The sequence below is a fragment of the Phalaenopsis equestris genome, unplaced genomic scaffold (genome assembly GCF_001263595.1).
Source record: "Phalaenopsis equestris unplaced genomic scaffold, ASM126359v1 Scaffold000403, whole genome shotgun sequence".
Taxonomy (NCBI): domain Eukaryota; kingdom Viridiplantae; phylum Streptophyta; class Magnoliopsida; order Asparagales; family Orchidaceae; genus Phalaenopsis; species Phalaenopsis equestris.
Genome location: NW_018164845.1, coordinates 1,124,286 through 1,141,187, shown reverse-complemented (window position 1 = coordinate 1,141,187; position 16,902 = coordinate 1,124,286). Strand labels below are relative to the sequence as shown.

At 36.6% G+C, this 16,902-nt stretch overlaps 1 protein-coding gene across 2 annotated transcripts; it reads left to right on the top strand.

The window, feature by feature from the left end:
• Window positions 1-2,752: 2,752 nt before the first annotated feature.
• LOC110026909 (increased DNA methylation 1-like) lies at window positions 2,753-16,199 on the top strand. 2 transcript variants are annotated; one of them, XR_002294282.1, is made up of 6 exons: window positions 2,753-2,999; window positions 3,398-3,484; window positions 10,012-10,111; window positions 11,364-11,559; window positions 14,817-15,322; window positions 15,861-16,199. XR_002294282.1 is itself a non-coding variant. In XM_020728116.1 (5 exons), the coding sequence occupies exons 1-5, from the start codon at window positions 2,788-2,790 to the stop codon at window positions 15,230-15,232; spliced, it is 1,011 nt and encodes a 336-aa protein (XP_020583775.1). In that variant the 5' UTR covers window positions 2,753-2,787; the 3' UTR covers window positions 15,233-16,199. The 2 variants fall into 2 exon arrangements, 1 of the variants encoding a protein (XP_020583775.1); XM_020728116.1 differs by having other exon boundaries at window positions 14,817-16,199.
• The last annotated feature ends 703 nt before the right edge of the window (window positions 16,200-16,902 follow it).

Here is a 16,902-nt window from a genome sequence, read left to right as displayed (position 1 = left end):
AACGTAACTCCCCCCTTTTTAAACGCCGACAGGGATCTCCATTCACCGGTAGAAGATCATATGTCATATTTGTCATTTGTTGTTAGACAAGAATTGTGTTGGATCATCCTGTATCAGTTGAAGATCACTAGAAGTTCTTGATAAAGTGGCAGTTGTGAGCCATTATTAAACTGGTCTCAGTATAACACAAGATTCTCCCCTAACTTGTTTATCACTCGGTCATAGCTTTCAACTGCTTAGAGCTCGACGATCGGTTCATAAACACTTTTTTCTTAAAGAACCTCCACCTAGTTCAGAGTCATTGTTGACCACTCGCTTTCCAGTATCGTGCCCATTAAAAAGAAACAGAGAAACGGAGCTTGGAAGAAGAAAGGAAAGAAGAAATGGAACAATCACTCGAGGGAAATAAACTCTTGTCCCTATTTATAGGATTGGATGGAAAGATGAGCTGCGCTAGGGACAAGAGCGTCCTTGGCCATTCTCAAAATTGTACTAACAAAAGGGTCACATCAACACATGATTCGAGATAGAAAATTAAATTTTATTTCATAAAATAAAAATTACAAGTATTGCTCAGAAGCTACGTTGAGGTGAAATATTTTACAAGAAAATCTTTGGCCGCTTCAACTGAGACACACCCTCGTTGAAGCAACCTCTTATATAAAAACTCACGCCTAGCTTAAAGTTGTCTACCCGACCCATCTCTGCCTGGACTCAAGACATTGAAGATGCCTCTTGAATGGCTAGCAGCTCCGCACGAAGTGCGGCCGTTTCCCCATGAAGGGCGGTCGTTTCTCACGTATGGCAGTCATCTCTTCCTCCATCTGATCCATCTTCTCAACACAGACGAGCAGCACACGTATCTCCTTGGCTTGATGAAGTCCTATCACCCTGGCAAAGGAATCCTCCATCTTATGTAGGCGGTGCACCAACGACAAAGGGGAGATTTTGCTTACATTGGTTGCTTCTTCTTGGGCTTCGCTAGGACCGCCCGACAGTCGGCCTCCTCCAGTAGATTCTTGGTCCAGGGCCACTGGAGCCACAATCGGATCCGTGCGAAGGTTCATTGAAAGAGAATCAATGACCTTAATCTCTATAACAAAGTGGGCTTTACCAAAGAAAAATATAAATAAAAAGAATTTCATAAAAGAATGAAAATTAAATAAGCAACACCGAAATTCCTCATTCTAAGGATACAATCCCAATAAGATGTTGTAAAAGACCCCTTGTCCTCACCAGATTTGTCCTGCAACTTTGTCTACTGCGAAGCATCGATCGTCCCTTGCGCCCCAAGCAGTGCCACAGTGCGAGCAACTCCCTGTGTGACCTGATTTGTAGGCAGGTTTTGAGTCTTGGTAGAAAGAAAGACTGGCAGTTTGGCAGGCGGATAGCCTGATCGGCCCCCTGTCTTTGCTCGAGCTACTTCTCGGTGACGGCCGCAGAGCAAATCAAACAACCTCACATCATCCTCCGGATTAGGCGTTTTCCTCTTCACAAGAACTTTCTTCTTCCTGTTCTCACTCTCTTGTCGAGATTTCATCTTCATCTCTCTGAAGGCCTTGAGGTATGTTGCTCTGTCATAGGATTTGGACCCCGACAACGTTCAGCTCACCATAGTAGCACATGGAGTTTAGACACAACCTAAGCAAGGTGGAGAAAGGAGAAGATAAGGGAGATCAATCCCTCACACCCTATATATAGAAATGTAGGGCATAGAAATTCAGAGAGTTCAATTATTGAATCATTAATTTATCATAAATGAAATATACTTTTTGCATTAAATTCTTTTAATATTGTCGCAGTACATCTTCCAAAAAGCAAAAGAGGAACTAAGTATGTGAATGGAAAACATGCTAACATGAATTTCAAGGAGATACAGCGATGCAGACGGGACTATGTATATCAAAGAGAGTTCCGCCGGCAGGAGACTTAAAGATCCAATTGTCTGATCGGAGGTATTAAGACTAAGGTCAACTAAGGCAACCGAATGGCTCGAACCTGAGCTGTTTGACTGGAAGTGAAGCATAGAGTGACTCAAGTCATTCCCCACGATGAAACCAACCCAATAAAGAAGATAATCACTTGGGTCCTACAGTTCTATTGGAAACACCCAACGGTCTCCTCAAACAACATCAAGAATCATTTGGGCAATTCTCAGCCATCCCTCAGGATTTCTTCGTCTAAGAGTGACTACCTACGATTATGGTGATTTACGATCTGCCTGATATCCTAACTTTTCTTTGTCGACGAAAATTTCTTATCTGGGATCGGGGCTTGATGGTCGGTCCCATTAACCGATCACTAAGACATAGCTGACCAACTTGATCTTACCAATCCTTTGCCAATAAGGTAAGTCAACCGATAATGCCTACCGAACCTTGCTGACCGGTTATGCCTAACAAGATCTCATTAGCTTAGCCAACCAGCAACACCTATTAAGGTCTCGCCACTCTCACTAGAATGTAACAAAAATTTGGGCCCACATACTTAAAAGGCCTAGAATAACCTAGATATCCCTAACCGAAGTATCGTAATTGATATAACTTTGCATATTGTATCCCCTTTCTCTATTAATAGAGGATAATTTTATGAAAAAAAGGGTTACACACTTTGCATAAATTACTGTTCATTCACCATGCATCTCTCTCTCTCTCTCTTATGTTCTATTCTTTGGGTGTTATTCACGGATTCTGATTAAAATTAACTACTGCTTTTTTTTTTGTATATTCCAATAACTTCACATTCTGTGTGATGTAGGTTTACACTGGACTGCAATCACTTGTAGGAATGACGAATTGCTTGAATGATGGATTATGCTGGACTGTTTTGAAATGCATTCATGATGATGAAAAAGTTCTTTCTACACAGAAGACTGCTTTGATGGCTGAATGCAACACAAAGTTAGCTGTTGCCTTGTCCATTATGGAAGAAAGCTTTCTTCCCATGTTGGATCCCAGAACAGGCAAAAATATGCTTTCTCTCATCTTGTACAACTTGAGGTGAGTTTTTCCAATATCTTTTTGCGTTATAGTTCATGCATGGCTAATAACAATCCTTAGGGAAATTTGCATATGTAGCTAGAAATGCTTATGTATTTACATTTTTAACATCTAAACTTTTATATTTACGTACATGGAACTTTGGTTGTTTAAACTATGCATGAAAATTTGTCTTTCACTTTTTAAAAATGATTATAATGCTATTTTTGATGTGATATTAAAGATTTGATTGATGTGTGTAAATATGAAAGTTTAGGTGTGAGATGTAAATAGATGAGAATTGTGTGCTACGTATGTAAGTGTCCCTAATCTTTACTGCTGACTACGATTTTACTTGACTTGCGATGTAGTTTATAGAACTCCCACTGCATTCACTTCTTTCGTTGCACCATTTTCAGGTCAAAAATATCGCAGGTGAACTGTCAAGGATTTTATACTGTGGCCTTGGGGAGGGATGATGAACTATTTTCTGTTGCTTCAATCAGGTATAAACTAAATGTAAAATATTGTTCTTGATTTCCATTTCATATGTCATTATCCACTTTTATTAACTTCAAATCTAGAGTTGGTCCTTTCACTTAATTTCTTGTAATTGTCCTGATAACTTTAAATTTCGGATTGCTTCTACTAAATGTGTTATACATTATTGGTAGCTTTTGACAAGATATTTTCAAGCCATCACATGCCATTGTTACATGCATAGTATCGCCGGGGAGGAAGAATTTTTGCCCTACGAAATGGTTGGTGTGCTGCAATTGTCAAATGCCCCTTGACTAGGATTATGGAATTGGTTTAACAGGGCAATATGGTTGATGCAGAAGTTTTGCGCTTGCTATAGGGTTACTAAGCTAAGCAGGCTGCTTCTTGCACTTAGGAGAACAAATATTGTACTTGAACTGTTGTCCACTAAGAGCTCATTTGACATCACTTTTGTTTTTTTTATTAATTTTACTTTCAAAAATATATTTTGTTGATATAATTTTTTATCTGTTTAAATTTTTTTTTTTTAAATCAATTTATTTTTTGTTGAGATTGAACCTAATTTAGGGTCATATTGGTAAAAAGGGAATATTGAAGAAGTCTAGGGGTTTATTTGTACTTATACTATTGGGATCGGCGTGCAGAGACTCGGAACTCCAAGTTACCTCTTCTTTTGTTTCTTCCTCATGATAGTCACACTAACTAGGATGGAAACTACTGGATCATGGTATCACGTGACGTTACAACCATGGTTAGAGTTAACTGGGATGATAACCCTCTCCATACAGTCGCACTAACTGTGAAGGCATGGAATCGCGGTGATGATCATGACACAGGATTACGGCTCCTACTCTGAACCAGTGAGAAGCGAGATCGCTATATGGAATCACAGTGACGATGGCGGCTTTCAAAGATCACGACGTGATCCCAACGTACAAATAGCGGCTTCTAGAGAGTACGACTTGATCACATTGTACAAACTGTGGCTTCTAAAGACCACAACATGATTGCAGTGTACAGAGGCCAAGGATCAAATTTGTGTGATCTAGACTTAGATTCTTGTGTTTGAGGATGTCAGGAGAATGAGATAGTGTAGAAGGCAAATGATTGGAGCTTCTTGGAAAGCTAGATCTTTAAGTTCTGAAGGTTTTGGTCATGCTGATACAAGGAGCTAGCGTCTTGACGGGAGCCACTACTTTAGCACGTGTTTCAACCCAGTAAAGCTAGATCTCCCTCTTGTGGTTTTAAAGTTTGATAGACCGGCCACATATCAAATTTGGTCGCACCGGGTCGATATAGCTCTAGTAGGGATGAGACTAGAGGGATATCTGATCAGGGATGAACCAAAGAGTGACAGTGCTAAGGGGATAAGCGAAGAACTACACACACCTTAGTCTACACTTAGCTACCCAACACGATGGTTCCATTGCATCCTCAGTAGATGATATTTGAGTAGATGATATTTGAAAGGTGATGAGGGTCATCTGGGCAAAACTTATGCTGGGATTGAGACCAACATGAGTGTGTTCCAGATTTAGCATGAGATAAATGTATTGAGGTTTGATAATGGGACAGAACATACCAACAAAGCATTTGGGAAATACTTGTCAAACCAATGGATACAACATCAAAATATATGTCCAGAGGTAGCACGAATAGGGAAATCTGGAACAACATGACAATTAATAGAGTAGCATGGAGGAAGATAGACACTTTCTAGTGGTAGCACGAAGCATGAGGATCACAATAAATAACTCAAAGCACTTATGGGGGCAAACAGTTTTGTTGTTGCTCAATTGATGAACATGATGTCTTTCAAGGGTGTTGGATTGAAAACCTCATTGTCATATGTTGAAAGATGAAATAATGGAATCCTCCCATTGAAGATATTTGGATGTGTATGTTTTGTAAAGGATAACAAGTCATCAATAGGGAACTTGGATCTCAGAGCTATGAAATTTGTGTTTGTAGGTTATTCTGCTACCCATAATGGATATGTCCGTTGGAGCCGATAGAAAAGAGACTTTTTGTGAAAATAAATGAGTCATTTAGAGAATTTGAATCATAATACACCCAAGCAGTGACTTCACTCTTTGGTGATTGTTTAGATTTTGGAGATATGAGGCAAGAGGGGTGAGTAGCAATTGTAAGAGAGTGGTACATGTGGGAGCAATATCTTATCATATGATTTGGGATGAATCAGTTAAGAAACTGAAAAATGAGAGTGAACCAGAGGTGGTGGAATTCATGCTGAAGGTGAGGTAAGAGTGTAAACGCGAAGAAGGAAGCAAAATGAGTGAACGATGTCTGTAGTGCCACTTGTTCCAGTTAGTCCCTTGTCTTGGCTTTCCTCGACACTTGAGATACCTACAACATCCACCTCCGACTCAGAACTCCTGGATGATATGCTAACTCTTTCTTCTCTTAACCCCCAAATTTTAAGGAGGATCTCTTGCAACAATGTGTGACATCCTCCTGATCGTTTTGGGTGCGAGCATGACATTGTTTTTTTTTTTCATATTCAACATATCACCTTTACATGGAGCATTCATTGCATCTTGGGCACTGCCTCTATAAGTGTTGACAGGTTGCTAAAGGAGGATCTCAAATGGAAATCTACTGTGCATGAGGAGCTTAAGATTCTCGATAAAAATTGAACATGGGAGATAATGTCACCACCAATAGGGAAAAAGACAGTTGGGTGCAATGGATCTTTACAATGAAACAAACTTCAGAAGGGAATGTGGAGTGATATAAAGCACGACTGGTGGAGAAAGAGTATAGTCAAACATATGACATTGACTATAAAGAAACTTTGCACTAGTAGCAAAGATAAGCACGGTTAGGATACTTAATTCTCTGGCAATGAATGGTGGGTGGAGGTTGCACCAACTTGATGTAATGATTGCATTTCTTCATGGCGAGTTACTAGAAGAGGTATATATGGAGATATCACCATGATGAAGTACAGTCCAAACAGTGAGCAAGATGTATAGACTCAAGAAATCACTATTGACTTGAATCAGTCTCCTCGAGCTTGCTTTGACATGTTTAGAAAGGCTATGATAGACATTAGATATCATCATATCAATGCAGAGTATGTGGTGTCTTTTCTACAACATTAAAGTCACACAACTATACTTGTTGTAAATGTTGATGATATCATTTTCACCAGTGATGATAAGTCACAGATTGTCCAACTAAAGGTAAGATTGGACAATGAATTTGAGTTGAAGGATCTTGGATAAATCACATACTTTCTTGGGATTGAAGCGGTCCGTGGAATTGAGGAGATGGTCTTGTCCCAGAGCAAGTATGTATTAGATCTCCTCACGGAAATAGGCATTCTGGTATGCAAACCTGCAGTTTCTCCAATTGACCAAAAGGCCAAGCTGAGTGCAGAGGCAAGAGAACTGGTTAATCGTGAGAGGTACCGAAGATTGATGGGTCGGTTGATCTATCATTGTCACTCTCAACCCGACATCTTTTTTGTAGTGAGCGTGGTGAGCTGCTACATGCATGATCCAAGGAAGGGTAATATGGATGCAGTGTTATAAGATTATGAGGTACTTGAAGTGTGCTCCAGGGAAGGGGTTGATCTTCAAAAAAAATGGGCATGTAAATATTGAGGGCTTTTGTTACGTTGATTTGTTGAGTTGTAGATGACAAAAGATCCTTCTCAGGATACTGCATGTTCGTAGGGGAAAATTGGTCTCTTGGAAGAGCAAGAAACAGTTTTTAGTAACAAGGTCAACAACAAAGGCAGAGTACAGGGCCAAGCCCTTAGGAGTTGACGAGATGATGTGGCTGAGAGCCTTGTTGTCAACCTCAAGGTGAACTAAGGATCTCAAATGAAGTTGTGGTGCAACAACAAGTTAGCAATCAACATTGCCAACAACCCGGCACAACACGATATAACCAAACATGTGGAGATCGATAGATTCTTCATCAAGGAAAAGCTGAATAACGGTCTACTGGAGCTAAGTCATGTAGCCACTACAGAGCAAGTGGTTGGCTGCCTCACTAAAGGGCTTAGTTCATTAGATTTGCGTAGGTTATGTGATAAGATGGGCTTAGTGATATCTTTTGCCCTTCTTGAGGGAGGGAGTTGAGAATTGGACCTCATTTAGGGTCCTATCGGTAAAAAAAGGGTTTATTTGCAAAATATTGTAATGCCCTATTTAAGCCCATGTTATGAATGTAAAAGTAGATTTTGAGCAATTTTTTCTTCTTTTTTAAAAATACTCAAAACATTTATTGGTTTTTGAGTGATTTAAAAATAACTATCTCAATTAAATATGTTTTAATTCAAATTAAAACAAAATAAAAAGGACCTCAAATGGTCCAAAACCAGCTATAATGAGTTCCAATGTACGAAATGATTTGACGAAAGAAATAATTCTCTTCAAAGGTATCTTCACCTTCTAGGAACGATTAGTGAGAATCACTTCCTTTTGCATCCCAATTTTTGCCATGAATACATAACAACATGAACTAATTCACAAAGCCATGTTGACTATTCTCAAAATGGCAAGTTCAAAACTTTATGTATTCTTAAATATCTTTATTTTATTGCCAGGGAAGTGCACTGTGATGGATAGGGCCACAAGGCTTGTGTGTAGCGGTCAAAGGAATGTTGTAGTTCCCTAGAGTAGCACCATTGATCACTTCCCATCCCGTTTATCATCCATTGAAATGACTTTCAACCTTGACTAGAAGGTAGGCGGTAGTTAGTGTGGCATTTATTTTTTATATCTTTAATTTAGGTGTATATTCCTTAGAACCATGATTCTTCAAGCATGTAATATTTGTTTAATTTTGTGCTTTTTAATCAATTAATAGCCATTATATCCACGTGCAAGCTTAAAATGTTTGAAGTTGTGTAATGTTTTTAAGTATTGTGATTGTGTAAAATATTTGATTTAATTTGAGATTGTAAATGAAATTGTAACCTCTATATGAATGATGTACACCATGTGATAATATTTTTATTTAAAATGCTAATGATTTGTTTGTCATATTTTAAATTTGATCGTATAAGAGTATTCATGTATATAAAATGGTGAAGTGAATATACACATGCATACACACTAACCTAAGAATAGCTTGCAACATGAAAAAAAAACTATTGAAAAAATTCTTATGGTTTTAGAAATATACTTGCGACCTCTGTCTAATCAACAATGCATTTAGATGAACTAAGAAAATGTGTATCGATATCCTATTTTAAACATTGAGGCTATCTTTTGTGAGTACCGCACTCTCCTATGAATCACCCCTTCTATAGATGCCTCTAGAGATCTTTGAAATATGTGTGAAGTAATGTTTTTCATTCCATCAAATCATCCTTTAAATATATGTTATGCAACCTAATGATTTAATAATTAGTGTTTAACACAAATAGTCAATTAAGCATGAGTTTGTGCTTAAATAAGCATAACAAAATAAGAAGTTCAAAAATTATTTTAACTATTTACTTTATAAAAAATTTAGAGCAGGCAAAAAACCATACCTTGTACCATGGAAAAAAAATTCGACATAGGGACTCCATTCTATAAGCTAATTCCCTCTTCCATCTTCATGCAGCTACCCAACCTTTTCAATAATCTACAAATCCATCAATCTTTTCCCACTTTTTATTCTTAAACCCTCATCTATCTTTTAATGCCACATTCAATCTGCTTGTAAAACAAATTGCCAAAGAAGAAAGCCAGCGCTTAGGTGGTATGAATTTATGAGATTGGATGTGATCATTGCAAATTGTCGATATTTAAAGTGCAAAAGTGAAAATGGTTTAAGTGGATTTCACTCAAAAAGAAAGTTGTCATCGCCCATTAATACTGCCATCAAAGAAAGATGACAGTGTGACATTACAGTCCATCGCTAGAGTATAGGTTTGGATGAAATGTGATTTTGGGGTTGCATCTAAAATTATGCATTTATGCAAACATTTATGCAAACATCTGCTTCAGTTTTTTCATAAATCTTGGATAATGACAGAGCAACCCTGAGAGAGCCAACAGCTTGATCCTAATTAGATAATATGTTTAAAAATATTTTGCACAAAAACATTTTCATTGAGAGAAATGTCTTCTGAAGGCACTACTTCATTTCATTTATGTTGAGTGTTATATGAGCTGTTAAATATATTCTTTATAAGTCTTTTGAGCACCATTTTTATACATTCTACCTTAAACAATCCCTTCATTGTGTGGATTCAACTCAATTAAGTTCCTTCTACAATCTTATCTGTAGTGGATGCCGTTTTTTCTGTTCTTCTGATCTAATCATTACTTAATTTGTTCAGCTTAGCACATCCTTTTTAATAGTCATTTCCATCTTATTAATGTAGCCATCACTTACTTTTTAATTTTGTAACACTTAATATATAAAATATAATTGGCTTAATTGCATTTATGGTTTTCGTTTTGCTCATATTTTGTTTCTATGGTAGGTTTCATCATATTAATCAGTTTTCCTGTAACCGTAAGCTACAGCCATATCAATTGTACTTTGACACAAATTAATGCAGGGTGCATGGAGTCACTTTGGCTGAGCTGCCTCTAATAACAACATGCGTTGAGCAACGTCAGGCGGGAATGTGTCGACGGCTTATGCATGTGATTGAAGAGGTTGGTGCAAGCTCTGGTTCTTGCTTTGCTCTCAATTTCTATTTAATGGTGTAAAACATATTTAATATTTTGTCACACAACTGTTTGCATATTTATGATGAGGGGTCTTTCCATTACTAGCTTAAAAGTTGATATCTATTACTCACCGTTACTTTTTAATATATTATGTCATTTGTATTCTGACTATAAAAATTATATTCACCTGTAGCTGACTATTCGAGTCAAAATATAGTAGACATAAAATAATTCCACCGTGAAACCATTTTTCTTGATTTTAAATGTTTTATGATAATAAAAACCTTAAAAAAATTGAATGCTTTGGTTTAATCAACAAATTATGTTTAATTGTTGACATGTTTTCCAAAGATTAAAATAGTTTTGGCGAACAAGAATATACTTGGACACTTTTTATTTAGAAGTTGATGTAACGCAAACAGTATGCCTTCTCTATGCATTTCTTGTTCCACCACAATACAAGCAGAAAATGTAAGCTTTTGTCACTGGAAACGGCAAAAATTTGCTTGTTAATTACTGGCATGGTGAATGTATCTATTTATGCTCATTCATACATTTTCTTGCACCTATCCACTGCATGTGCATTCATAGGTACATACCAATAAGAGCACATGGTGAAAGAGAGGTTGTATGTTTATATTTCAAGAAAATTCAATCAAAATTATTATCAAGTATTATCTAACCAAATGAATGATGATTGAAACTGCTTGATTTTGAGAAGTAGTCGAGAACCAACTTCAACACTTAATTGTTTGGTTCATAAACTCTCTATTATTACAACAAAACTGTTGTTCATGAATATTGTTTATCATGTTCAGTAGTTTCAATGGTTTTAATTTTAAGAATATTTGAACAAATTAACATAGGATGAGGAGTGTTAGACACTTGTCATTCATCGTTTTTAATCTAAAGCCACATGATCATAAAATTCATATTAGTATTTTATTAGTATTTTGTGTGCATGTGAGCCATGTGATACAATCTTTCATCTCTGACGGCACAATCATGATCAGTTCACATTTTTATATTTTATTTTTTTTATGATTTGTGGTGTGGGCTCCTCATTTATTATATTATGGGTTTGCATGACATTCATCTTTTATCTTTGTCTGAACAAAAAAGGACTCTTAGCACTAATTTGATGCTATTTGGTAGTTACAGTGTGCGGCTTGTTCTTCAGCTTTATCTTGCTAACATTCCATATGTTTAACTACGCAACCTGACATTTTTTTTTTAGATGCTGAAATCATTGAAGGTAGAAATGCTGGTTTTATCAGCCATTCCAAGCCTAGTAGAGACTTGGACATCAACTTTTGGATTCCAACACATCAATGATGATGATAAGAAGAAACTGTGTGGTATCAACCTGATGATATTTCCTGGAGCAACATTGTTGAAAAAGAACCTGTTTGAGTGTGAACGCAGTGAATTAGGTACAATTTATAAATTTACACCGAAATTCAAGCCATGAATCTCTCCAAAAATTTATGTAATTTTTATTGTTAATATTATGCTTTTGCTTAAATTCAGCATAGCTTCTTTAGAATATTTTTCTATTTTTTATCTTCTATATTTTTCTCCACTGTAAAGTGGTAATCCAGCTATAATCAATGGAGCATCATAGCTTCTCAGTTTACCTTGTGTAAAACTCTTCATGGTGTTGGAGCTCCAATCTTTTTTTGCACTTTCTCCCAAGCTTTCCACTTTCTTCAAAGTTATTCCCTGGAACTCAACTGTTCATCTGCACAAGCATATTCTTTCTGTCTCAGCATCTCCTATCCATTGAGCAAACTGCGTATCACCTCTCATGAAGTTCCTTGCGACAACATCCCTATCCAGTGAAGCTTATCAATTAGCTGACATTTTCTTCCTCTTCAATCTCACCTAACAAATCTTCAGTTATCCCTTGCACATCATTCCACCATGTTAGTATCCTTGTTTATATTCTCCTCTTCAAACTTCCTCGATCATTATGATTTCTTGTTATAAGTCAAAGAAATCTGCTCACATCTCTCCGTCCTGATCGTGATTGGCATCAGTTATTTTTGGAGGGTACTTCGCTTTCTCTATTTCAGTGGCAGTCATTGCCTCTTCCTAAACGTCTAGTTAAGTGATCTCTTTCAGCACTGCTCCATTGATTCCACAAGCTATCCAACAGTGGAATCTACTTTGTGTAGTGCTCTCAAATGACCATGCTCCACTTTTTTGGTGATCTTATGAAGTTTGTAGATGGGTTCTATACTTGTCCATCCACCAAACGATGCTAAACACAAAACTTGGTTTTTCCAAGATTGGTTTGTTCTTTTGCCCTTTCAAACTACAGCCATCCCAGACGCAAACTTGAGACAGTCCCAATCATAATGAACTAAAGGGACACATTTCTGCTGTCACTGCTCAATACACTCTAAACAAAATGGAAAATTGTGGAAAAACAAAAAGTCTGATTTACCATGGATCTACAAATCCCTGCCAATGACCAAGTCTTTATCAGCTTTCTTAAGTGTTCTAAATCACTGTGAAATTATTTGATGGATTTTTTTTACTCTGATTACCTTTTCACCAATTGTAGTTATTGTCATCCTGGTGGACTACTTAATGGATTATACATTGATTTATTTGTTGTTACTTCCACATTCAAATGATATAAATCTGTAGTTCAAAGGTACTTTTATGACGTAAGCGAAACCACCTATAAAAAAGGAAGTGTTGAATTCTGGAGCATTGGTCACTTTTTCTCCCAAACTAGTGTTTAAAATCTTAATTCACCTCCTACAATTAACCAAGTATCATTGAGCACAAATATTGTTGAAACTATGCATTTTTATAACGTTTCTCAATCCCTCTCAAGTACTAGACTCTGACCTTCTAATATTTTTGCTAACTTCATCAATAGAATGCCCTCATCCACTGCATTGCCAGTCTACCTGTCTTTTTTAAACATCACTGTATTACTTTCTACGAACCTTTGGGTGTCTTTGGTATCCCAAGCTATGACCTTATGGGTAATTCCCTTACCCACCGCACCTATCTATTTGGTAACCCAAATAGAGATCGACTTTTTATCTCTTAACATGCTCATCTTTCACATTACAATCACAACCTCTATTGTTAATCCAAATATAGATCTCCCTTCCACTGTCACTTCACTCCCCCTAAGCCCTACCATATTAACAGTGCATATCTTCAATGCATTACCAACTGCGGCAACACCCCTCTGTCCCAACTCATTCACTCCTATTGTTCCATCATTGCTCTCCTCACTTGGTTCCCTTGGATAACCAGAAAATGTCATGTCTCCCTCACATACACAAAATCCGTCTTCGAACTCCTTTCTCATAACTTCCACACATAATTGTAATCTCTGTGGCATTAAAAAACCCCAACAAATACTCAAGCTACATAATATCACTAACTTTGCTCCTATTGAGCCCTCCACCTTCCAATAAGCCCAAAAACTTTCTGCTTTTCTTAAGGCAATGGTGGATGATTTCATTGCTCTTCTCACAAATAAAACAAGGAGGGAATAACCTTCTCTCAACAAAATATCATTTTTATCTAATTAAGACGTGTTCTGATGATTCTCGCTTGGTATATGCCTTGAGTACTTGTCGCTAAAGGCATTCATGAATGGCTAAAATATGACTCCAAGACCTGCAACCTTGGAATCAAATTTGCTATTATTTGATTTCTACTTGCTTTGGCTATTACCAACAGTGAACCTATTCGCCAACTTGAAGTTAGCAATGCATTTCTCCGAGGCTCTCTTTGATGAAACCTATATTATATAACCACCTGGGTTTGAATATGTTGCTTATCCTTGACATGCGTGCCACTTACATAAGTATTTGTGGGTTTCTACAAGCATCATGAGTGTGTTACAATGAACTTCGTAATTTCTTGAAAGCCTCACCAATGCTCACTCTAATATATCTCTCATCATGCTCCGTAAATCTGTCTATAATTTATTTGTTTATTTTAATGACATTATCATTGTTGAATCCTCAACTCTGATATTGATTGCCTTTATCTCAATGATAACTCATTGGTTTTTTGTCAAAAGACCTTTTATTGGTTTTTGTCACCCGCTTCTCCACAGAAACCAAATATCATGTGATTACTTCTACCACTATTGAACTCAATTGACTTGTTTAGGAACTGCTTTACTCCTTCCTCTCTCACGATTGTGATAATGTTTGTTCATTCTATGCTTATGCCAATCCTGTCTTTTGCTCCCTAGAGAAACACATGTTAATCGTCTTTCACTTTGTTCGTGATCAATCTGTTTCTGGTAGACTACATTTTTTTCATTTCCACAATTTGAATCTATTTGTTGGGTCCTTTGCCAAACTGCTTGGTTGTCCTCAATTTTAATCATCATCAGTCCAATTAGTGTACTTAATGGACAGTCACAATCTTTGGATTGCATTATCAATATTCACCAACAATCAAGCTGTTAAATCTCTGTGAAATATTGCGCAATTTTATTGCACTCTGCTTTTACTTTATACCTTAATTCAGGTGAACTTATTTTAAAATAGTTACCTATTTTGTATTATTATGCTTTGTTTATTTCCACTATAAGATTTATAAATCCAGCAGTAGTCAATGGAGGACCACAGCTCTTCAAATTTTCCTTTTTGTAGAACTCTTCCATATTTATGAGGTTTCACAATCTTCTATGGCATTGCAGGAAAGGATGATGACTTGTCATTGAGCAATTTTTCTTCCAGCAATAATGCACCAGACAAGATTCATAAAAAGACTTCCACTGAAGCTCCGAAGCCTTCTTTCAACAGCCCAGCTTTGGATCCCCGGTTTTATTGGTCCTTTTCCACAGAACAAACTGCTACTATTCAAGCACCAGTTGCTGGCGCCGATAAATCCACATATCCTTTTCCCAACTCCTACTTATCATGTCCACCTGTATACACTGATCAATATTCTGGCTTGATATCTGACTCAAATCATTTGAAGAATAATGGGGAGGGCAACAATTATGCTGGTTACAGCACAAATAATATTGATGGAATGCATGAAGTTACTACAGAGGTGGATCCTTATATAGAAGCACTAAACTGTTTCAAATCCAGCCTTGCCTCTTTTTGATGCTGGGTGAATCAGTAGCATTATTGAAGCTAACAGTAAAACATTTTTGAATCAGTCAGCCTTAACAATTTTAAATCTCTTACCTCCAAGGTGAGAATTCCTTCCAGGCAGCATCACAGAAGGGATTAGAGGGACTGGTAGGAGATATTGAAGGGTGGCTAGTCCATTAGGAATTCTTCCAAAGTATAAAAACTGCAGAGGTCTTTTGAAATCTACAATTTGTTTTTTTTTAACAGTTTCTTGTTATATTTGATTTTGTAGAGACCTTAACAAGACATTGTACTTTGTTTATGCTAGCCTTTTTACTTATGGTGTGTTCAGCAAGTGGGGCAAGATGTGCAATGGTTTTATATTAGGATGATTTAGATTTACATCCTAATATAAAATCATTGCACATCTTCCCCAACTTGCTGAACACACCATAAGTGAACAGACCGGTATAAGCAAAGTACAATGTATTGTTATGGTCTCTACAAAATCAACCATAACAGGAAACTTTTGAACAAAAGCAAATTATAGATCTCAAAACACCTGTGCAGTTTTTATACTTAGAATAATTCCTAATGGACTAGCCCCATGTGAGCTTGTTGGTTTTGTGTTGCTGAGCTTATCTTCTATCTCACATTAGGAATTTTGGATCTTGCTGGTGGCTTCTGTCCTTGTTTTCTGCTGCTATCTCAATACTGCCTTGGTATTTTTTCTCTGTTTTGGCGCTAAACAAGCCTCAAAGCTGTGCCTTCTTTACTATGGATACTGGTGCTTTTCCTGCTGCATTGAGGATGAACTGGAGTCTCCAATCGTCTCTTTGCACGGTTGGGAGCTGCTACTACTACTCTGGCTGGAGTTTATATTAATGAGATGGACTTCGTTTGATTTCTCTACTCTGCTACTTACTTTTCTGAGTAATTGTTTTGTTCTCTTCTTTTTCTCCACATTTACTTTCATTGATTTACTTCTTACAATTTTATGTTTGTATATACTTGTATGTTTGGGTCCCTAATTCAGGAATTCTAACATCCACTTTTATATCTTTATATATATATATATATATATACACACGTATGTATATATGATAACTTCGGTATGCATGGTCTATGTTTTTGCTGTGAAATGAAAATTTCGTGGTATAAATGCGAAAAGGAAATGTAGGTGTTAGATATGTAAATGCATACGAATTAGGTGGTTATGTAACTTTTGTCACATAATAACAAAAAATATTTAATATCTATTTTGATAATATATGGTTGAAGGTCAAATATGTTATCAAACGGTTCAAATAAAAAAAAAGAAGGGAAATTAATATGTAAATACCAAATATCTTTTTAAATATAAATTTGTTTTTGAATAAACAAGAATATAACATTACAAGCATTATAGTTTTGGATAATATTTCTATTCAGATATTACGGCAAAGTAGGGGGCATGATTCTTGAATTTAAGGTACATTTGGGACAGCTTTTGCTTTTCAAGTAGGCATAAAGTTGTTTCTTGACAAAATAGCTTCTCAAAAGTTGTCAAAAAGTTGTTGATGGAAATGCAGGTGTTTGTTTGAGAGATCATTGTGCTACAGTTGTTTCTAATGAGAAAGATGGCTTTACTCTTGTATATGTAATATATTTGAATAATATGTAAAAAAGGAAGCAGTCATTTTATGTTATAACTACAATAAG